We start from the raw sequence: 24,892 nt of genomic DNA, 5'->3' as shown, positions 1-24,892 counted from the left end.
ATATATCAAAAATGATGACATGAAATAGCTCATGCTGTTTCTTTCTTTTCTGAAAAAGCCCTTTTTTTTTTTTTCTTTTACCCAAGAAGAAAAAAAGGAGAAAGCATTATGAGAAAACCTTGTACTCTTCCAAAGCCAAATGAGCTGGTCAGGGAGAATCAGCTGTGTGACAAGTTAATCAACTGAGAGCACAGTTTTGACAGAGGAGCTACTTCCTACTGTCAGCTAACACAGTGAAAAAGACTGAGACTCAGCATCCCACCACCTCTGATCACTTGCTAGTTACTTATGAATGCTGCATTCTGGCACATAATTGAACAGATCTTTGAGGAATTTTGCTCCTGAGCAGGAATTGTCATGCAGGTCAGCATCAAAATGAGGGTACACACCACTGCTGAATTGCTCACAGGGGATTCTGAAGTCGGACAACTTCCACTTCAGCAGTGTTCCAGCAAGGTGGGTACACCGGGGCAAAGGGAAGAAGAGCAGCCTGGTCACAGGGAGGCGCACACACACAGGAAGCCAATTAAAGTAAATTGTTTAGGACCACTCTCCCAAAAGAAAAGGTAAAAAATCAGAAGCTGCTGACCCAGTGGCCATGTGTGGGCTGCAAGAAACAGAAGCCTCTTGCATTGATCTACTGGTCTGAATTAAACTCTTGTGAAAAGCCAGTCTGAGACTTTAGCCAAGTTAGTGTCAATTCAGATCAAAGTCTGAGCCTCAGAATGAGATCCCTACTCCCAGGATGATTTTATGTTCAATCCCTAACTCCCCTTTCCCTGTTCTCCTGCTGGCTCTACCAGACTGAACTCCAGGCTACCTTTGTACAGCACCCAACTTCTGCTTTCCACAAGTTGGCTGTAGCTGAGCATCTGGCCCACTGAATGCTACAAATATGCTATTTTATTTTCGTCCGTGATTTATTTGAACTGCCTCCACGTAATCCCATTCCTCAACTATAAAAGAGAATGAAACTGTTTATGTGGGTTTATTGGGTGATGTCTGCTTGACAGATGTCTGTACTAGAACAGCTGCATACATGTGGTGTCTTTGGCATTTGTTGTCTTTAAAAGCTTTACTTTTATTTTTTTAACGCTTCTGACTTCATAAAAAAAAGTAGAGTACTGTCAGAATATATTCTGTTCTCTCTAAAAGTAATTTATGCTTGAATATCTCTAATTAGGAGAAAAAGGGAAAATATACAACCTCATTACTTCTCAAGGCCTGTTGATCCTTCTCCCTCTTTCAAATGCACCACTTGAACTGCTTTGAGTGAGAATGACATGCATATGCCAAGCTGAGGACTTAGCCACAGATCTTGCCTGTCAGTAACCAGATTTCATAACAGAATGCAAATCTCATGATTATTCTAGGTCTCATCATCTTCCAATACCAATCCACCACTTCACAACAAGGGTTGGAAATGGTTCTTCACACTGGGAATGCTGCTTTGCTGGGAGCTATCCCAAAAAGAAAGGGCTCCGTGGAAGATACTTTATAGTCTCACTTTAGGCACCCACATAACCAGCTCTACAGTCGGTGGAGAAACACAGTTTCTCCAAAGAGCAATTCAGAGTTTTGCTTTGTACTGACTCACCTGTGAACCTGACAGCTAATTCAACATGTTAATACAAAACCATCACTGTATTTCTCTACCATTCCACAACATTTGCTCATATTACCTCCTTAAAAATGACACCCATGCAAATTAACCTTATTTGGAGCTTTGTCTGATGCAAATCACTTAAATTTATGACCCTGGTGAAACTTCTTTTTCTTTTTTCACCCAAAAGCTCAAATAGCCCTTCCTGTCCTAACCCCCAGAACATGCAGGAATTCATCTGGTGTTGCAACACAGCACAATGAGAATAATATTCCTCCTGTGCAACTTCTTTCATGGCAAATTCAAAACGAGCAATTGTTCAGGGTTAAATACACAACCGTGTCATCCAGCCTAGATTTGGCCCTTGGTCTTCACACTGAGCCATCATTACAGGCTAAGTGTTCCAAACCTGCCTTCCCATCTCAGACTCAAGAGTGTCAGATTGAATCTGTAGTCCATATTTAGGCTCTTAAGACCATGATCCAACTTTCAAAGGCACTGAGCATCCTGTACAAAGCCAAAGGACCTTAACTTTAGACTTTTGCTTTTGAAAAACTTGGCGAAAGTTTTTAAAGCCTTTTTTTTTTCCCCTGGAAAAGTTCTATGATGTAAACTGCATGGAATTCAGCTTACAGTTTTGGGTGAAAGCTTGAAGTGACTCTGCAAATCCTGAGTATCAAGGCATTTCAGGTTTCCTGCTTAAACAAATGCTAAGCCATGTCTTCTGTAAGTTTAATTACGCACTGAAACTAGGTATAATAGATCTCTTTTCTTCATGTTCTCCTTCACATCTCCAATTTATATGAAAAAATCGACAGCCTGAAGTCTTTTAATATCATCTTGGAAAGTTCATTTTATGCTCATTAACCTATTTATGTGCTTTAAGATTCTGCAGAGATCACTACTAGACCTGCCAAAAAGTTGAACTAATATTCAGGAAAGCAATGCAGGCCCTGTGCAGAGCTTGAAGGAACCTAGAAGAAACATTTTATTCAGGGAACTGATCTGAACAAACAAGAATAAAGTCAGCATTGTAGCAATTGGTTTTGTGCATGAGAAGGAACTGGAACACATGAGATGGCACTAAGAAAATGTGACCTAATTGGCATGGGGTTTGTGTAACAGCCTTACCTGCCACTACCAATTGAAGGAAATGCAATTGATTTCAGCTTCTTTTCATCAGCCAGAGCCAAGCAGTTCTTCACCGTCTTTTCCAGCAGCTCCTCACATTTGTCTGAGCCCCAACCTGGGCTATTACAGTGGATCACAAATTTCGCGGGCAATCCATGGCCAGCACTGACAACAGCTAGTAAGAACCGAAAGTGAAACACTATTACTTTCTTCTCCTTAGGATTAAGAGTGCACATATGATTAAAATAGGAAACAATTGACAGACATTCCTTTAGACCCTCTGAATGTTTTACATTACAAATCACAGAGACTTAAAATATAACAACAAGATTACATAGACTTTGTATTTTCCATTTCCAGCTGCACTTCACTGTGGTAATTTATAAATAATAGCTATAATCGAGCTTATTTTAGAGACAGCAAGAATTCATGGCTGACATCAAAGGAAACACATTTATATTGGGGACTGTGCAAACTTCTGTAATATGTAAGGAGAAGGGCAAATCTGTTAGAATGTAAACTGTTCAGGGGATGATCTTGCTTTGGTTCAGTTTACTTCAGAGCTCCAGTAAGTATCAGGATGCTAAACAGTCACACAGTTACCACCTGTGCGACCTTCAGCTACTCGTGCTCAATACAGTTTGTTCAGACACCTTCTGATCACACTGCAGCCCCCAAACTGGATCAGTCCAGAGCTACTAGTGCTCTGCAAACTGTTAAGGAAGGCTAGAAAAGAGATGAATTAAGATTTTTGCTTTAGTTCTGGATTTGTTTCTGAGTAACTGTAAAGAAAACATTTTGCACAACTTCAAGACTTTGGGCCTGATCTTATTCAAGCTTTTTTTTTTTTGTGTATGGGTCATCCAAGACCACTTAAACAATGCTGGTTCTACTTTATCTCTTTCATCACATTCTCGACAGACAGTTGGAGAGGATACATTTATATATTTACAATGCTTGATTCACACTATTTATATACAAATGGACAAGGCCTTGTATTTACAAAGAAACAAAGAAGAATTTTTAGTATGTTAATCCTATATGATCACCACAATACTACCACAGATGTGTGGGGACTAAGGATGCAGCACAGGGGTGTTCTCTCAGCAGGAGAACACAGTCTGGGTTCACCACAGCACACATCACAGAGCAAGAACAGACTGTGCCCTGCCTGCCAGAAAACAAGACAAGAGGATCACGGTCACTTCTGAACTCACAAGTCTGTGGTTGCCATTAAAAGCCTGTAACTTTGGCTTGTTTAAAAAAAAAAATAAAATAAAATAAAAAAGGAAGGGCAACGGAAAGATTCCAATCCTAATCACAAACTGAGGGAAGAAAAACACCTAGTTGAAATCTCTGAAGAGCACACCCTGAACCTTCAGACGGAGTCAAGCCCCTTAACACACACACACACACACACTTTGAGATGTGATCCTACGTGGCCACAAAAGTGTAGGTATAAAATGGCAGCTCACGTCTCCAAAAACAATGACAAAAATACCTCCCCCCCCCCCTTTTTTTTAATAAAAAGCCAGGTTTGTAAAGGTGCATAAAGGCCAGAAATCCCCTACTCCATTCTGGAATGTTTATGAGACATTTTCTTATTTAAGTGTAGTAGAAATAACTATTGGAGCACAGTCATCACATATGGATACTATCCTGTAGCTGCTGCAGGAAAGAGAAAACAGACTTTGTCATGTGGCGTTTTCTGACCAGAGGTTAATCAGAAGGGTCCATTTTGAAGGACTATGGAAGTACAAGCATTTATATTCTTCTGAATTTGTAGATTCTCAACATGTTGAATAGCCTCAGTGTTAGTCAATGCTAATTTGTCATAATGTGCACCTAAAATGTTGGCAGATTCATAATACATCATAAATCCAAGAAAAATCTATTAAAAGCAGCTGACATATCTCTAGTCAGATGTGAAGTGTGGATAATATCATTGTCCTGAAATAATAAAATACTGTATCGAGATGCATCACCAACTTTAATATTTTTCAGGGAGTGTTTTCTAGGGTAGTCATTAATTAACTTATTCGAATTATGCTAAGGACAACTGTTAATTACTAAGAGCAGTTGTCCCTTACTTCAAATGCAAATGCTCTGCAACGGGAGTGTTCCGCTTTTGCTATAGAAAGAGGGAACCGTGGCTATATCCTGTGCTAGTTATAATTATAATCCAGGTATGGATCCTGGTTATTGGTAGATTAATGGGATATCCATATAACTGAGAAATCTGAAAACTGGATATCCATGTGACTGAGAAATCAAGGTGCCCCAGCTTTCTCTAGAGTTCTCCAAAAAGTCCCTGACAAGCAGCTTCTGCCAGTGTCTTCTAGAGCTCCCCCAGAGGCCCCAGACCTGAGGGGTGCCCGGATGGCTGAGAAAAGAAATCTTTCCTCTCCAACTTGTAACCAATTTGTGAGCAGTTTGTTCTGATACAGAATACTGTACAGAAGTAAGAAGGAAAAAAAAAGGAATTATTACACATTCTCGCAGAACAAGAATTCCAAGAAAAACTTATTAAAAGGAAAAAACCCAATATATTAAGTACCAAAAGTAAACAGTTGAAATTTTTCCTGTCAGAGCTGAAGGCTTATATCTCCCTTTCAGCTTCAGTCAGAATTAGTTTACAAAACTGTGCACACTGTATTTATTTTTATAGCATAAAAACAGATGGCAGAATCAGCCTTCTATATGAACAACATGCATCAGCAATTTCACAGATGGTGTAAAATTATATATCGCCATTACCAAACTTTATTATTCATATAGTAGATTTTTCTCAGATATTACATAAATTTTGATAACTAGGCACCAAAAAGTTGTAAGCTTTTATAGTGATGATTTTGGCACTGATTAAACAAAGTACCCAAGCAGATGCTTAACTTTAAGCACGTTCTTAAGTTCAGTGAAAGTCAGTGGCACTTCAGCAAAGCAGATGTTTAACAGAGCTGGGCTCAACCGTTCTGAAAAATAAGCATCTAATTAATTGCTTTTCTGAACTGTGCCCTTAATAATCAACATTTGCTGCGTGTGCATGTACCCGTGCACAGCCTGCTGGTACTTGTAACACCACATCACTACACCATTTCCCAGATGCTTTGGTAAAGGTTACTTAAGATGCAACGCGTGTATTTTAACTTTGGAGAACACAAATATCGTGTAACCCATAAGAGTTGTCTGGAGAAGTGACAAGAACCCAAGTGTTGTACCAGAAGGATTTCAGCCTCCTGACCACAAGGAAGACCCGGCGGGCAGCGAAGCCGGTGCCCGCAGAGTTTTCGTTTGCAGGTTCCCGAAGCGCAGAACCTCACCTCCAGCTACGTCCAATGGCCCGTTCTTTTTCCGAAGCTCAATGACAGCTTCCACAAACTCCTTGCCGCCTTTCTTTTCCAAAGTGCTCCCTGAACAGAGAATTGTTAGCTTACTCCTCTGATCCCAGGTTTCCACAGCAAACATGTGATTAATCATTGCTTTTTTATTACATCATTCTGGAGTTTTCTGCCCAAACATTTTTTTGGGGACTGCAAAGTAAGATCTAAACCTTTTGGGACTTCAGAATTAGCTAGTCATTAAAAACAACAACAACAACAACAAAAAGAAAAGCAAAACAAAACAAAAGACAACCCTAACAACCCAAAAACCTCACATCCCTTGCTTACATTCTCAGAATCCAATTTTAAAGACGAAACACCTGATGTGACATCCCTACTTCCTTCCTTAGCACGAGCATCTGTTAGTGTGAAATGTTCCAGAAGAATGTGCTAGCTCAAGAGTGGCTGAAGGTTCATAATTCCTTCCCCTAAGATTCATTTCCCCTCTCTCTTACAAATTCTTTTAAAGAGCCATTTGCCACAATAAGAATTTGAAACTCACCTGATCTTGGTCCCTGACCCCAACAGGTGGCACCAGGAATGAAACAGTCTCGTGAGTGCAGCGGGCTGCTTTACTTGGTAACTGCCCAGCTTGTTCAGCCACCTTTAACCAAGAGGAAGAGCCTCAGAAATCAGGAGAATCTCTAAGGAACATATTCCTCCAATGAACTTCTCTATACTACAGCTAAGGAGCTGGACAAAATCATTCTGGGAGGAGAAGAGCTGTGCAGCGTGTCAGGGCAACCAAAAGGTATGCTGTTTACAAAGGCAGTCCATCACTAAATGGTTTAGATCTTATTTTGCAGCTCTAGTTGTAAATATTAACTTAAAAAAATGGCCCAAGAAAGCATTTTCCTAACTACATAAGCATCCCACATAATTTTGCACTGTGCATATTAATTATAAAGGTAGATAAGTACAAAGCAGTGATATCATAAAGGCTCTGATTTGAGATATTACTTTGAAAACTGATTTCCAATAATTCAGAACTAGGATCTCTAAAGATCTAGACATTTGGTGAAATCCTTTACTTTCACTGATGAAGAAAGAAAAACCACATTTTCTGATGGAAGTGCACATACTATACGCTCAAGGAAGCAGAACCTCTCCTCCAAGATTCAGGTGACTAAATGGGGTTGTAGCTCTAAGAACTAAGAGGACTGCAAGATGCTTTTGTTTTGACACCATTGCTACATTTCTTCCAGAAGTAAAATTAGAAGTTGAAAACAATGCATTTGTTTGTTCACTCAAATACTGGCTCTCTGACCCTGCCTCTATTCTGCTATTGGCAGTCTATCGTTTTTGGAGTACAAAAGCTGAGGATAATTAAAGAACGCATGCCTTTTCTTTTGCCTCTTTCATAACCAATTCACAATGAGTGTTGGCCAAAAGCTGGATTGCAAGGTCAGATTGTAATTTGTTCTTTGTGCTCATTTGAGCTTTCTTATATAAATACTTCGGTCTAAGTTTATTCAGACAAACTCCTCACTACGAATTTTCTGAAGCTCAAAGTTACCTATTCCTGTGGAACTGAGTGGAAGGCACCATCTTACCAACCTCTTAGAAAAGACAGCGATGGCTTTATTTCTAGCAGCAAATAAACAGTCCTTGGAGGTGCCTGGAAATGAGCTGCCAGACATCAGGTCATACAAACATCACTGACAGAGCTGGGATGGGGAGGAAGAGAAACAGTCTCCCATTCTAGTTCTAGTCTTGTTGTATGTATTTCTATCTCATTCCTATTTATATTTGTATATATTCCAGTTATATTCTCCTCCAGTCCATAAACTCAGATCAGTCCTAAACCCCATGACATTCATAATCCTTAATTTCTCTTGTTTCAAGGGGAAACATAATTAAGTCTTGTGCAGAATCGAGGAACAGAAAAGATCTATTAAGTAGGTCATTTCTTTGCCATTGCAAAACTGTTGTACATTTAATGGAATTTAGCCTAGTTTGGTTTAATTCAATCCAGAAGGATCTCTCTTTTTCGTTCTACTGGGAATTAATTTATAATTAAAAGCAATGAACAACGCTGTCAGTTTATTTCACTGAGCTCTTCCTGCAGATCCAGTACAAAGAAGAGCAAAAGTAGTATTTGCTACCGATCAGTGAGGCTTTCTGCATTTACTCCTCAATTATGCTGCTCTGTCTGATTAATAGTGAAGGTTTATATCAAAATCAGATTTCAGACCTATGTTGTAAATTAGCTTCATCTGGGAAAGGACATACTGTATTTAACTATTTTCCACTACACTGACAAGTTTCTTGATGGAAGTCTTGCTTTACAGCTTCAAGTAGTTAGTAGCTTATTTGCTCACAGGCATAAATATGTGTCACTCCCATGAGAATAAGATCATTATTATCTCATGCTTTCCAAGCAGGCATTGGTATCAGTGTTGAAAACAGCGTTAGCAGAAATTTAGGTGCTAAAAGTCTCAGGATAACCCCCAGTACATTTAAATTGTTAGGGAAAAAACCAACAAAAATCATAAATAAATAAATAAATAATTTAGATGGGTAAAAGTTAATCATTGGAAGCTAAGCATTTGTGCACTTCTATTCTTTCTTACAGCAGTCAGAGGCAACAGGAACCTACTCTAAGGAATGAGCAGTGCAGCTTTGAGAGACAGTTTTCTTTGTAGGGTAGGAAAGCATTTCTTTGTCAAAGGGTAGGAGACAAGCGCATCAGCTAAATGGGTCCGAAAGACTTTAAAAGCATATTCTTCAGATACAGGGTACTAGGGCATTTTTATTTTAATGTCTCTGCATAACATTTAGCCAGCCAAGTCCCAGCTGCTCCTGGCAGGCTATGCAGAGCTGCATTTGCCCGCACATTACTCAGCAAGTAGCCTGTTCAGAAAAAGCAGGTGGTGTAGAACACCCAGCTCTGCAGCAGGACACGTGTCCCTCCAAACCGGCACTGGAACAGGACCTCAGGCCTGCAGGGACTCGACCCACACAGCAAAGAGGGGGTTCAGGTGAGAGGCTGGGATCACGTGGCTTTTTAAGTGTGGTGGGTCCTCACCCTTACCAGTGACTTCTGTATTCAGCCCAAATTCTGATTCGCCTTCTTAAATTACCAAGGCAGTTCAGTAGAAGTACTGCTACCTTTTACAAAACCCTTCAAAATACTGTAGGCAGAGAGGGATACAACTAAGATACTCAAGGGACACTTAAGATACTGAATTAAGATGTCTGTTATGTTTTCTACTGTGTGTTCTCTCATCAGTGTAGCTTAGATGACTGACCACCTGAAAAATGCCTGTAATGTCACTAGCCATATGCTTCTGGGGATAAGGACCATTAAACAGGGCTACGATGGTAATTGGTCCATAGGTAAAACGTAAATGAACTAACCAATCTCAAGAGTTCATAAAATACAGATAGGCTAGATCCAGCATGTCAGATGTGAACATCTGAAACTTGGCATGGACAGGGTGAACTGGAACTGGTTATAAGTCTTAAGATCAAGACTCAAATCATATTCAAAACAGGCATTTAACATGTCAAACAAACAATGCCGTAATTCTTTTTCCTGGGTCACAAGCCTGCATTGAACATACTGTTCCTGCACTTCAAATTTTGGCGGTGCGTTCTGTTGTTACTTCTGAAAGTCTGATTCGGTGATAAAGATCAGAAATGCCAACTGAGTTTGCAATTATGCATTTCTTTTTATTATCAGTCAGGACTGCTGGAAGTGAGAAATGAATGCAAATCTGCATAGCTACAACAAGCTTGTGGCTGCTGATCGACCATGCACACACATACGAACTCCGCAGCACTGAACTTGCCATTACCTACTTCACCACCGGTGTAGATGTCAGAGTTTGTCGGGTGAACGACAGCATCACTGTCGATCGTGGCAATGTCAGCCTGTACAACTTGCAACTACAACAGGTAAACAGATGTATATCAACCACGTTGGACAGAGACCCAGCACAGGCTCTACATTTACACATGTACCAACGTCCATATTTTCCTACCTTTACATCTCCAAACCTTGCGCCAAAGGAGTATGCTGAGGTGTGTGTGCAGGTGTGTGTAGAGAAAGGGGTGTAGGGAACAGGAGGAGGAATCTTGAGTATGACATGATCAAATAAATGTTAAAATGACAAGTCAGAGCAATCATACGAGATCATTTCCAAAGTTTTAAAATCAGCTAATACCCCATTTCACTTTGCAGAAACCTAGAACAACCAGTTCCCCACAGAGCATGACACTAAAATATGGAATCTGTTTAAACAAAGAAATTCAGGATCATCAAGCCAAACAAAATAACTAGTTTCTCCATTTTGTCAGCATCAATAAGCTGACAGACACCAATCTTCAGATGCATAGTGAGCGACTCACCATTTTGTTTTGAAAAACGACAGTCTCCTTCATATGGAGGAAACCACGTATTTGCAGGCAGGGTTGTAATGAATTTGCTTTTAAAAATTTAAATGATCAATATTACATTTTAAAGATACAGCATATCTGCTAATTATGTTTTGGAATGGCTGAGACATGTACAAATATACATATTTCAGAGAAAGGCTGATTTAAAAATTAGCCGCCTTAAATATTTTTCTTATTCAATTACATATGTACATTCCCATAGGAAATGCAGTAGTAGAGGAATTACGGCTTATAATCCATTAAGGAAGTTTTAAAAAAAGACAGTAGCAGGTATAATCAAATAAGAAAGGAAGGCAGTACATAATGCATAGAAGTTAATTTTTCTTTTGCTGAAGAACAGGCTTTTGGTGAAGGATGATTTTTGTGTTTTCAATCTGGAACAAGACAGAAGCTTTAAAAGCGATAATACCACCTACAATAGTATGTGGAAGTTCAGTGTTGGTATAATGTCAGCCTTTTTTTTCAGCTGAATGTGAAAGGGACAAGGAGTAATTTAAGCATAATGGAAACAAATTGTTTAACAGAATTAAACATGAAATCAAGGTAGGAAAGATTTGGGGATAGTTCATTATTCCTCTTTAAAAATTGTGTGGTTACTCTGAGTATCAGGAAAAAACCCCAGGACTGCGGTTAGAATGGAGAAACTGCTTATTTTGAAAACAACCTGACAAAAAAGTATTTTAGTCCTCAAAGTATCCAAATAAGAAACCCCCCAAAATAGCTAACAGTCACATATGATCATTATGGAAAAGAATTTAAATGATTTGTTTTAACTGAAATCAACTTGAAGACCAGCAATAACTGCAAGTATTCAGATTTGGTGAAAAAAAGTCTTTTGAATACAGTTCTTCAAGAAAACAGAACCTGCGAGATTTGAATTTCTGCTTTTATTAAATGTATGAAGCCCTAGAGAGTAAATTCTGGGTTCCATAACTTCCATGTGACCGTTAGTTGTGTCAACCCATGCCCCATTTACCTAGGTCATCTTTAAGGTCAATGTCAGCATTGGTAGGATTGATAATGGCCTCCACCTCGAAGCCGGCTAAATTACTGATTTCACTGTGAATAAGGTTCAGCTGAAAAGAAAAGCATGAGGTGGGAAATAACAGGACAGCTGGGAAATCACAGAGAAGCTGCAGAAAAGTGAGCTTTGCAACACAGATGGAGATAGCATCACTGCAAACATATATGCAAAATAAAAGGCAGGTCATAAATGAGGATTATTATCCAAAAAAAAATTCAAACACAAGACTCAAACATTGTTCACACTGAGAGGATATGAATGTACCGACTAATCAGCTCTATTTTGACTTTGTGCTGACTGCTATTTGGGATTCTTAGCTTGGCATTATAAGAGGATACTTGTTTTGCCTCGCGGTATAGATGAAGGACACCCTAATAATTCCTCAAGCATCAATTACAGGAACGTGCCATGACCGTTCAGCACTGCTACTGGATAAAAGATGCTGCTCCTCTTTCTTTATGCCAGCAAACAGAAGCCTATCTGGGAGGAAGCACACACCTGTTTCCCGTGGTTCCTCCATCCTAACAAAAGGACATGTTTCTTTTTCTTTCGTTATTAGTGATCACCGTTATCTGTATCGCAGTCACTTCAGTTTTCATTTGTACAGTTCTGCTGCCTTTTGGAATGGCTGGTGACACGCGGTAAGCAGGCACTATTCTGTACTGATTGCTTCTAGTTTGTATTTGCTTTACTTCCTTTTGTCATTTATGAAAACCGAGATTTTAACCCCACCCACTAATGCACAATAAGGCTGAGGGGAGACCTCCTCGCTCTCTACAACTTCCTGAAAGGAGGTTGAAGAATGGAGGGGGTTGGTCTCTTCTTCCACCAAGTGATAGGACGAGAGGAAATGGCCTCAAGTTGCACCAAGGGAGGTTCATATTGGATATTAGGAAAAATTTCTTCATGGAAAGGTTTGTCAGGCATTGGAACAGGCTGCCCAGGGCAGTGGTGGAGTCACCATCCCTGGAGGGGCTTAAAAGATGCAGAGATGAGGATCTTAGGGACATGTTATAGTGTCACAGTTAGGCTATGGTTGGACTCAATGATCTTGAAGGTCTCTTCCAACCAAAAAGATGCTATGATTAACTCCTCTCATTAACACCCATGTATTTAAAACATGCTTCTCAACTGTTGCCTGAACCATTACAGAAGCAGAAGGATTTCTCGTGGGTAGAAGGTGAAGCAGTTAGCACGGATGTCTAAAAATTAACCTCAAATCTGCACATGTTCTTTAAAGTATAAAAATAATTAATGAAATATGAGAAAGCGCAGATTTCAGCATCTAGCAATACATTTTGAGCAAGCCTTACAAACTAGTATATAAAATGAGAAGTTGATGAAAAATTTGGACCAGCAATGGTAACAAACTGATCCTACTGATCCTACTGTAGTGAGGATGTTTTTTGGAAGTACTTAGAGGTGTAAAGCAACAGCACAGTTTGCTCACTACTGACAGTTCAGGTGTCTCATCATAGTACGTGACCCACAGCACAGAAGCAACATCATTTAAGGCAATTTGATGAGAATGCTGAACTTGGCAAAGGTTGACAGGTAGGAGAGGAAGCTCATAACGAGGGTGTGTGACACTGCTTTGTCCTCAGCCTTGGGAGTCTGATTTCACATGTACCAAGTTTACTTCCACCAAAACTTAAAACACTTTAAAGTGCAAAACATGCACTTTCATGCATGGAAATTGGTTATCTATATCATAAATTATGCTTATATCAACAGCATGCATTTAAAATGATCATTTCAGTAGCTGATTAGGCAATATAAAAATCAACTATGAAACAGAAAGTTCTCATTGATTTATGCAAGTCCTGAAGCCAGCTGCAGTTAAGCCAGGCTTTCTTTCTAAGCCAAAGCCTGCTGGGTTCAACCTACGAAGCATAACACCTACATTCAGGCATGGCAATGAATCTCATCAATAACTGAAATCTGTCTCTTGGTTTGTAATCCACATTCTGTAAACTTAACACTTCAAATTTTCTCCTTGTTTATGTGAGTTTATTAATAGGGAATGTGAGCCAATTCACATAACCAATACAAGTGAATGGGTCATTTAAGAAGGCCAACATCCATATGCTTAGTTTTATGAAAAAAATATTTCCATTCCATTCATGTGATTACATGAATTGACCTTCTTTCTCCTTTTAAAAGCTTGCATTTTCATATGGTTTACTCAAGCAACATATGCAAATTATGTTCCCTCAAAACAGGGTGATTTTGGCTAAAAATGAGTGTAATTCAGCCCTGGTTTAGGTACAGGTCTGTTCGGGAATTTGTAATAAAATCTAAGAAAGCTTGCTTTCCAAATAGCTTAGAATCTTTTAATACTTCACACGTGGCACGTTATTCATACCTGAGTTTGAGTCTTGAGTTTGACTACAAGCAACTGCTGTTTAAAAAAAAAAAAGTCAAATCAAATAAAACCAAAATGTTAAAGAAACTTTATGAATTTTGAAATAAACACAACAACAAAACACATGCACACACCAAAAGACTGTTTTGTGGAGATTTTTGCACGTTCCTAAGCGTATTTTGTTCATGTTATAGGTGACTCTTTTTGATCCCTAATTCTATGTTCTACAACTTTTTTGCCCCAGATCTATTGGCTGCAGACCATTTTGGTTTCAGATCTTTAACCTATCTCTGTGCCTACTCATATATGGGATTTACATAGCAACCAGTTGATAATTTAAGTTTTAACAGCAACAAAATGCTTAAAAAGCCGTCCAGCACTGATAGCATATGTTGGCAGCTAAGTATTATTTTGCTAAATTTTGCCTGTGCTGTTCACTGCACTGTTAGCTATATGATTGCCAAAAGAACAATTAAAAAAGACGTTTTCCCATAGAATTAAATTCTCCAATTGCTTAATTTTACTACCCAATAGTAATGGGCCACCTAAATAACAGGCACAACGTACAAATACATGTGCAAAGAACGGACATAACTTCGGGTAATATTTATATTACATGTGAGTTAGACTAGATAAAGTGCAGATGGCACTTAGGAGGTCCATGAATATTTTCTGAACCAAACCTTGCATTTCTTATTTCAGACAAAATTACCTTTAAAATCTTGTAACTTTTTTCTGGTGTGAGTTTCATACAGAAAACTGAAGATGCTTGTTGCAGACAAGCTGAATTCGCTCTGAAAGCCCAAATCCTAATGCTTAGAGGCAGAGTTGTAAGACCTCAAGCCCATCTACTCCATAATCGTCTCAGGAAAAACAAATTAGCTAATGTGCAGAATACCATGTTTTCTTTGGGATGTCGCTTGTGGGATGTGCAATTATTTACATAGTTTACTAGATTTTAAGAGTTAATTAGAGTAGCACTAATACATTTTCCACAGGAATAACTGAAGGGTTCTTTGCCGTTTCCTGACCTCTCAGAATTTCTAGCTGACTGTCAGCAGTCACCTGAAGATTAAATGCAATAACAGTATATTTTAAAAACTAAACAATACCCAGGTTTGCAACATTCTCATTTGTGTCTTCAGTAGCTAAATGAGGATATGAGAAGGAAGAAAAGCTGTTCTTGCAAATAAAGCCCTTCCCAAGAAAAGAATTCTCCCATTAAATACTCATAAGTGACGTGATACTGAGAACAGGATTTATTTTCTTCCTTCTCTGCATCTAGTCAATTATTTGCTGATCTAGCAGATAGTGGTTTTGCAGACCAAATAGACATGATGCAAAGGTGTTCAAGGATGTCACAGGAGGTTTGAAAGACAGCAGTTTGGGTTTTTCCGCTTCAGGTTTTTGTGTTTGCACTGTGGTTTATTAAGAACACACAGAGCATGAAATTATACTGAGAATCTGTATGTACAAATTCAAGAAACATCAAATAACTGTGATTAATACAAATATTTTAGCTTTTCAAATGGAAAAGCTCAAAATGTTTTTACATATTAAGCTTTCCTTCCATCCATGTGAAGAGCGTAACTGTATCTCCATTTTGCAAATGGGGAAGGCAACAGAGAAAGAAAAGGTCATTTACGGTATCTTTGAATCCGCCAAAATCAGAAGGCAGGAGTCATGGTTTCCAGGCCTCCAGACGAACCACCTAAACTCCCTCTTCCTCCCTGCCCAAGAGATTTTTCCTTCCCTGAAAATGCTGTTTAAGGACAATGAGGATGTGCTGAACAGCAGACGGGTCCTGCTGCAACCAGGCAAACACCTTCTGCCCTCACAGGCTTTGGAAAAAAACAACATGCACAAATCTAAGGAATCGAACTGCAACACTACTGTGCAGAATCACTGTTGAAGCAAATTCTTAGTTCTTTATGAATACCAAATGGCACTAATTTAAGACAACTATATCAAACCAGATTTTTTCCTGTCAAGTATCATACTTAGATAAATACTTTAAAACCAATATTATATTTTTAAACAGCAATTGCATGTAGTAATGGCTCAGCAGAAGCATTTAGCCAATTCAAAGTCACTAGTGTTTTTATAGATAATTGTTATATTTAATTTGTAAATTTCCAAAATAAATAGCAATTATTTGAGACTTCCATGTGTCACTTAAATAATTAACAACCACCGCCATCAATGAGACTGCAGCCTGATAAACCTGCACAGAGCAGCAGACACCCAGGAGCCTCTTGGCCCATGCAAAACACACCTCACGTGTAGGAGAGAGAAAGGCTCCAACTCCCACCGATCCCAAGATTGAAAGATTTATCTTTGCCTTTTTATTCCAAGAAAATAAACATTACTTTGATAATTTTGAAAATGCATGTTTTGAAAATACTTCTAGGAATAAACCAGCATAAAAGAGTTTTTTTGTTGTTTTTATGCTAAGTATAATCACTTTGATCACTACAGCACAAAGGTTTTTTGCATTTTACGCTTTCCACATTTTCAGTCTTAATGAGAAAGAATTTAGGTTGGTCTAAATGTGCTATTTTGGGGGTAAATCAGAACAAAGACATTAATACATTATTTCTCAGCTCAAACAAGTCACAAATAATAGGATATAGAAAACTCCTGTATTCGTTAGACATAGCCTACTGTGCTTAGATTTTTACACTAACCATTTACTGCCTCTGAAGACAGTTTCTCACAGGGAATCAAAACCAAAATATAACCTGTGCCAGAGACATCTCAACAGCACCTATGGATTCTCTGCACCTCAGTAATTCATCCATTTCAATTGGAGTGTTCCCTCACAGGAGAATAATGGGTTTCCATTTTTCTTTTAATTATGTGTACTGTGTTACAACTAGAAGCTGACACCTGGCCCCTCTCATGCACTAACTGACCATGACCCAGCATGGGGACAAACATGTCATATCAGTAATTTTGTCAGGGGCTGCACTCCCAGCAAATGAGAAAGCCAGAAAATCCATTTCCCAGCACAAGGTACTCACTGGAAAGCTCTACAACAGACTCTGGCTTTGCTCACCACAGCGTAAAGCAGTCCTGGAGTTCACGATTCTCTTCCACTGTGCCAAGACCAAAGCCCTGGTTATTTGCTGGGTCAGTCTTGCTGGAACACAATGCCAGGTCTTATTACAGGTTTCCTATAGTAACTAAAAGGGGCTCAAGATCAGGTCCAGAAGGCTGATGTTACCTGCTTTTTTGAAACAGTTTATAAATTTGGGGTTCTAATTTAGTCATTAAAATGTTTTATAAAAATACATTCAAAGCTACCCTCCCTAGCAGTAGTCAAATAACAACAAAAAACCCTACCAAATGAGCAATCTAACCCTAGCTGTAAAATTAAAGGTGGAAAATCACATAGCTTGCAAGAAACAATGTTACTCTCGTGCAAACAAACTGTGGAAGGATAAATGGAGAACCACCTAAGTATGACATAAAAATGAGTCAGAGGAGACACATCCCACAATGGACAATGGCTCATCTTTTATGACTTACAATGATCTGATTACTGAATGATGGAAGAAAGATGCAGTTTTACTTAACAAAATTTTGTATCACGAACTAAAGGCAGGTTTCAAGATAAAAGACCGAATTAATTTAATGAATTGTCTCTTTAAATGGATCCTCTCTTTAATCAGACATGTATTTGTATTAAACCACCCCATGTCCCAAAGCATATTCACAGGGAAAAAAGGATTGTTGACTTCTAGCTTTTCATAAAAGCATCATTCATTATTACACAGCATTAACTTTTGTAAATAACAAAGCAGAACAAAGCATAAAACCATTATTATGTGCAAATGTCTAAAATAGTTTTTGATAAAAACCTGTAATCATTTACATCAGCAGTGAAGTGGGCTGCCCACTGGAAAAAAGACATTTTAGTCTTAGAATAATCTCATCTTTGGCAGAAGCTGAGCTGTAACAATTATGGTGTTTATGAATAAAGTAAGATAGATTACAAGCACACAGGCTTTCCTTCTATTTGAGTATTTAATTATGTAGCCATATAAAGTCTCATTTATATATTGTTAAAATGTTCCAAAAGTGGTTTCAGAGAATTTCTTTGTTCAAAAACTAATATGATACATCTCCTCAAGTGCTCAGTGGGGAAATGTCCATTGTACCTAGATGTTCTGGGGAAAGTGGGGTGGTGGGAGGGGGTATTCCCTAAGCAGCACTGAAAATAGGCATTCATTTATAAAAACGCAGGAGCATACCTTCTGGCCCAGAAACAGACTTTTGGTGGACAGGACTGTGAAACCATCCGCAGGAGTTCCCTCTGTTGTGCTGTCAGCACTGGCTGATTTGCTCACTTCTCCCTGCTTCTTCTTCCAAAAATACGGTTAATTAGTTAACTCAAGACTGAGAGAAAAACACCATTTAACAACACTAAGATATATGACATGCCATAAATGCTTACCAGGCAATAAAATGCCAGTACAAACACTGGGGTTTGGATTTTATCCTTCAGTCTAACTAAGGTGCCTGATTTCAGCTGAAGGAACCAATAGAAAAAATGACCTCAACGTCTGCACATCTACATAAGCCTTTTCTTGCCTAGGACAGTGCACAATTCAGACGACAGTTCTCTTAAATGTTGCAGGAAAACATGTAAACACCCCAGACTTTTAACAGCTTTCTAATGGCTTTTGTGGAAAAAGATGATGTATCTATTTATACATGTGGGTGGACAATAATTTTAAGGTAAAAACTGACTTGTTAGAGCACAAACTTTATCTCTCTGTGAAGGGAGGTGCTCCCAGATTTCAGAAACTGATTTTTAGAAATACTGCTTTGAATTCTGGTCATCCTTAGAGCCAGTGCCAGATGAATACATCTACTTTCTACCTGCCTAGTAGCAGAAAACGGGCTGAACAATTTCCTCTGTCTTGTTTAACATGATCACCTTCATCTCCAGTAAAACTGTAGGGGCAGAGGAAGTTCCTCTCAACCACTATGCCTTTTTCCAACTGTATTACTGAAATAAAATGATAGGTTTCAGGAATGAATAGATTTATGGAATAAAAATGAGAACTAGGAACATGTTGAAAAGGATGTTTCATGAAGACAGTGAACTGATTGCTCTAGTTATAAACTCAGTTGGTGACCAAAATAATTTTATATTTCCCATAAAATTACTACTTATGATTTAATATAAATATCTGGTGCCTCAGCAATACATATGCTGAAGCTAAAAAGCACACCTGGAATATTAAGCAAGCCACCGTTCTCCTATTCTCCCTTTCCAAAGTATATAAACTAAATCTGTGGCTGAGCAACTAAAATGACTTTGATGCAAGGGTATATTGGTGCTTGTAGAAGCTGTAACCATGCTTTACTTTACACAAATGTTTTGAAAATTAGATTTTCATGGGTCCAATTTCAATTTCCCAGGAGTTTACTGTTAGCCAAATACCAATATAGTAAGCAGACAATACAGTTTATTGTGTGGAAGAAAAACAGAACCCCACAACAGACTTCCTGCTTTTGTAATCAAGTAGGGGGAAAAAAATTCCAGATTTAGGTAAATTATTAGTGCATGTTTATTAGAGGCACTGCACTTGAAATGTCAGCTACTAGGTGCTCTAAAAGACAAAACTAAATTCAATAGTTCAAAAAACAAAAAAGTGAAACAATTAGAAGGGTGACCAAGTAAATGATAAGAGAGACATACATGATGCATACAGAAGCTTTGTTTGACAGGAAAGGCAACTTTTCATATGCACTGTCCATTTCACATGAAATTCATGTTATTTTTTTATGTAACTTCATAGCTTACTGCTTGACTGTAGTTGTTTTGCAAAAAAAATCCTTGGCTAAACACACACACATTAGAAAGACTCCCTGCTCCTACAAACTGATACTAAAAAAAGGAGGAAAGGAATGTTCACTTTAGTTTAAAAAAAAGTTATTCTTAGTTTCCCAATACAAGAAAAATCATGTTTTGGTCCTCTTGTTTTTCCCCTCACCTCCACACTTCCTTTTGAATGAGTTTAATTAATTGCTAGGAATTAAAACCAAAACAAAATACAAGTCTAAACATGCAGGATTCTCACCTATAACATATTAAAAACAGAGGGAGACATTTGTGGGTCTTTAGCTCAGCCAAAGCAATTTTGCGTAGCCATAACACGGTTTCTCTGACATTGCAAGAGACTCAGCTACCTGCTCTAGCAGAAATGCACCCTACTGAAATAGTTCACCCTCTTTGGATTTCATCAAATCAACTAAGAGGAATCTTTTACTAAGCTGGAACAAACAAAATTAAAACAAACAAACACACACTACCACCACAGCAAAAAAAACAAACAAATAAGCCAAAACACACACACACACAAAACCCAAACCAAACAAACGCAACAACAAACAGAAAAACACTACACTTGAAAACAAGGATCTGACCTGCTGGTGGCTGAGGACTTAATAACGCAAGCGACTTGGGCTGTTGTGTTTTGCCAATATTTACAATTGCAAAATGCTGCTTTGGTGTGACATTGCTTTTGAAAATACTACCCAGATTCCCTGTTTCTGGCAGACACATCTCAACACACAAGCAAAGTCCCAGCGAGTTTACGCTGCCCAGCCCAATGCTGGCACCACAGCGAAGCTACTTCTGCGGTTGCTACGCAAGGTCTCGCTTGCTTACCAAGGCAGCATGACCAGTACGGCCCCCATACACTTGCTTCTTCTGCCTCTTGGTGCCTCCAGCCTGTGTCCACCTAACACCTGTTTTGTACAAAGAACAGAGTATTTCCAGCTTTTCCGCCTGTCCTGTGGACCTGATGGTTTCCAGCCTTCTGCCCGCACTGGGCAGAGGGCAGCACTCCTTCAGCATTTCCTTACACTGCTCCTGAAATCCATGTTGTCAACAACACATGGAACAGAAAGTTGACCCAGTGTGATGCTCCCCACAGCTACTACAAGCAAGCTCGTTGGGTTTAAAACAAACCTTGGATTTCCTCGCTCCTTTCTTGCCACCTGTTTTCTTTGATACAGTTTTTTTCTGTGATGGAGACTTGGCCTTCTTTGCTGGAGGTGGAGTGATGATGGCTTCCAGTTTTCCTTTTGATCCTCGCTTCTTTGCCAACAGCTCTGGGTGAATATTGGGTAACACTCCACCACTGGCTATGGTGACCCCTTTCAATAGCTAACAAAAAAAATAAAAGTTGTAGATAACAATTTTCAGCATTCACTGACCAATAAATAGAAAATGGCAGTTACTACAAACTTTGTACATTTTAACTGGTTCTTGTGTTTTTCGCAACACATTATCTTTGAAGAAGAGAGACATGAAATGGAGTTGATCATGTAGTAAATTTTAACTATAAAGGGAATAGGTATTCTTGCACATATGCTTGTTAGTGTCAGTATCTCTTGGGCTCACACCAGATGAGTTTCTGTGAGACCACGCAATCCAGACCATTACCCAGCTGCCAGAAAACAGAACAGCCCCAGGCCCAGATGTGAGGGTTCTGCAGGTGGCCTACGGCAGGGACGGCACCCCGAAGTCCATGGGATGGGACTGCAATGGGTACCACGCTGTGGAGAACCCAATATCTGTCCCAACTGCTGAATTTTCTTGAAAGTGCATTTTTAAACCAGCATTTTTTTATTAGAAAAAGAAACTTCAAATGGAGGGTAACATTTATACAAATCTCTATACCTGAAGTCTTTCTTCAATAAAAATCTTTATGTAGTTGAAGAAAAGCAGATCAATACTCAAAAGTGTGCAGTTCATTCAAGCCTTTAAAAGCAGAGGTGAAATATATAATGTTTTGTATTTAAAACCACTTTAACCCATTTTTTAGGTAACTGGGACTCATTCACTGTTCAGGAGGATACAAAAGGTGACATCGAAGTCCCTCAGGTACTCCCACCTTCTGATTCGTGTTTACTGTTCCCCAGCCACAACTCAGTGAGGCTCCAAGCTTACAAAGAGATGATGAATGGAAAGTATCAAATTTCAGACAAAGTCAGGAGGAGGTTGGCTTGGGGATATAATTTCCTTTTTTTCCTGCTCCATCACGATATGTAGGTTTGGAAAAAATATCTTTTCAGATGTGTTTTTACAGCACCTCACACAAAGGGACATTAATCCTTGCCAGTGTCCCTGGCTGACACCACAGCACTGTAATAATAACGCCCAAATTTTTTTCTGGCTCAGTTACAGGCATCTCGAAATCTGCAAAGGACACAGACTTGCAAGAGATCCAGAGTTCTTAAGTCTGTGGTCACAACTGACAGACTTCAATGGGAACACGATAGGTCTTGCTGAGTCCTAAGCTGCATAAGGGGGAAAACAAAAACAAACAAAAAAAGCATCTACAAGATTTTCTCCATGTCTCTGTTCGGTTTATGACAATGTCCTGCTCTAACAGAAGTGGATGTAATAGTGAGAGCATCTCCATTGCATTTTTACACATTTTAAGAGTCCTGAAATACATAATTAAGCTGAGTGCTGCAGTTCGTTACGCAGGCAGTGTGCTAGTGAGTGAATGAGCTGCTTCCTGGTGGGCTACTCAATAAGCAGAGGTCTTGAGTTACAATTCAGCTATATGGAAAGACAATTTAAAAAGCCCTAAAGGAAATCCTGGCCCTCACACAGTGGAGTTTTTTCTTACCTGATTTAATTCTTCATCATTTGCTACAGCCAACAGGATGTGTCTAGGAGTGACTCGACCCTTCTTGTTGTCCCTTGCTGCATTTCCAGCCAATTCAAGAATTTCCGCTGCGGAAAAAGTAAGTCCCTTTTAATTATTGCAGTCATTAAGAAAAATCAATGTGTTATTTAGCATCCATGCAAAAAGATATCTGAATTATATCATGTTATTCCTAACTACTGTAGAATACCCTCAACAGACATCTAACCCTAACATTACAATTTCATTTTCTACATCTAATCACCGACGGGCGAGTGCACACTCCAAGTCCTGTAGTCTAAACTATATTCACTTTTTTGTCCTTTCAAAGCAGTTCCTCTAGATTCTCGACTTTTCAGTGTTCTTGTCAGGGCTACCGTGCATTCACCTCCCAGGATCCCTCTCCTATCAGGTGTCAGAGTACTAGATGTACAAACACTACAGTTTTTTTTCTCAAACCTGTCATATATGCGAGGAGTTCTGGCTTACATCCATTCTATTTTTTTTATAAGTGGAAACGTCATTAATCTCAGTTTGTAATTTTTAACGTTATGGAAACATGTAAGCACACATCAAGTTAGGACACTAAGACTACAAACTCCACTGCTGCACTGACTTAGTGTTGTTTTTTTTTTTCCTCTATCTGAAAAGTTTCTGTCCAAAAAAAGTAATTGATGAATCATGTTTGTTTGCTCCCAGTAAATTATCTCCATAAAAGAAATCCCCAGTCCTGACAAAACACATTTAGCAGCTGTGCATAAAATGACTTTTATGGGAATCAGGAAAGATTAACTTGCTCTCCTGCAAAGATCTATGAAGTGAAAGGCTACAGCATTACCTGCTAACTCATCTGTCTTCGACTCAACAAGCCTTAGGCAAAGAATGCAATTAATTACAAGAAAGTCTGGGGAACAATTTGAAAAAATGACATAACATGTTTATCTGACTTCACAATAATGTGCTATTGCTGTCTCCATTACATATAACCTTTCATCTCCCTCTGTACAGATTGTGTTTCACTATTGTTTTTGGTAAATTTCCTTTTGCAAATCTGGTAATATTTGGAGAAAAAGAGAAAAAATAAAATTAAACTGTCTTTTTAAAATCTATTACACACTATTATATTAAAATTTAACATTAGAATAGGGTATGAGATTGATTTCACATTTAACAACTGGCTATACCATGAAAGCTCTCCTATAAGCTTGCTTTGGAGGTAAATAGAACTGAATTAGGACATTAATCTGGAAATGAAAAAGACTAAAATCAAAGCCCACATGACCACATGCCTTTACCATAACACATAGTAAATCTTAAGTAATAGTACATAGCACAGACTATGGCTTTTCATTAGGCTGAATTTAACATGATTCCCCAATTATTTTTCATTGGAAGTTCCATAATAATCTAGTTATGACACCTACTGGAAAACTTACAGCTGCTTCTGGATGTTCTACAGTTGAACTTCACGGAGGATTTTGCTAGGCTTCCATTCTTTTTGCATTCTTCAAAGTGCACAATTAACTTTATTATACAAGATAGAATATTAAGTCTAAGCCCCCAAAAGTAACTCAGCATTTCATGCTGACAACAATTGCTTTATTTTATTTTTAAAGCAGGATTAGCAGGGTAAAGTCAACCTGACTATATTTTCCACACCTCCAAAGAACTGAATTAACCTGGCATTAATCCTTTCCACATACTTCTCAAAAGCCACAGGTCAGACAGGGGAGCTTTAGCTTGCATTCAGCACTGCATACAGCCACCTGTTGTGACAGAAGACGTGTTATCACCTTCCAACGGAGAAGCTGCACTCTGGGTTACACCCCACGCATCCCCACTGACCTCAGCAAGACTCTGTGTCACTGTAATAACACCAGCATCTCCACCTCTCTAGATCGGTAACTGCCTTGGCTGTATCTCAGACTTTATCACTGGCTAAAAAGCGTGGGAAGGATCTGCTGCAAACAGCAGACAACTTTTTGGTTTGCCTCTGCTTCCCCCACCTCCGCTTCTTTACCGCATCAGGCACCATGAAACAGTCGGTCCGTGTTATTCTCTGCAACCGATCAGCATAACTATGCAGACAGGTCGTTTTGTAACTAAAGAGTCTAAGAAAGTGTTATGCCTGTAAAATGCAGAGGAATGTTTTATTTGTTCCTCATAAAACTAAAATGTCTGCCTCGTACAGTGGAGAACTGTTCTTGTAAGTGCTAAGCCCTCTTCCTTGGACAGGAAACTCATTTTGAAATTACAGTTTTCTAATAGTCCTTTAGGGAAGTTGAGGTACCCCGCTTCCTTTGCTGGAAC

General features: G+C 38.8%; 1 protein-coding gene across 5 annotated transcripts in view; it reads right to left on the bottom strand.

Annotated features, from left to right (window-relative positions):
• MACROH2A1 (macroH2A.1 histone) overlaps window positions 1–24,892 on the bottom strand; it is a 46,736-nt gene that overhangs the window by 2,478 nt on the left and 19,366 nt on the right. For 2 of the 5 annotated variants that reach the window (XM_065848724.2, XM_065848725.2), the window contains 6 exons: window positions 22,565–22,671; window positions 20,893–21,090; window positions 18,161–18,271; window positions 11,492–11,591; window positions 6,055–6,144; window positions 2,735–2,909 (listed from right to left, as the gene is read on the bottom strand). In XM_065848724.2, the coding sequence (XP_065704796.1) occupies window positions 2,735–2,909; window positions 6,055–6,144; window positions 11,492–11,591; window positions 18,161–18,271; window positions 20,893–21,090; window positions 22,565–22,671 (781 nt within the window). Of the gene's footprint in view, window positions 1–2,734; window positions 2,910–6,054; window positions 6,145–9,914; window positions 10,006–11,491; window positions 11,592–18,160; window positions 18,272–20,892; window positions 21,091–22,564; window positions 22,672–24,892 lie in introns of all 5 variants that reach the window. The other 3 variants (XM_065848727.2, XM_065848726.2, XM_065848728.2) reach the window with 3 other exon arrangements.

This window comes from Patagioenas fasciata, chromosome 14 (genome assembly GCF_037038585.1).
Source record: "Patagioenas fasciata isolate bPatFas1 chromosome 14, bPatFas1.hap1, whole genome shotgun sequence".
NCBI lineage: Eukaryota > Metazoa > Chordata > Aves > Columbiformes > Columbidae > Patagioenas > Patagioenas fasciata.
This window is presented reverse-complemented; position numbering and strand designations above follow the sequence as displayed.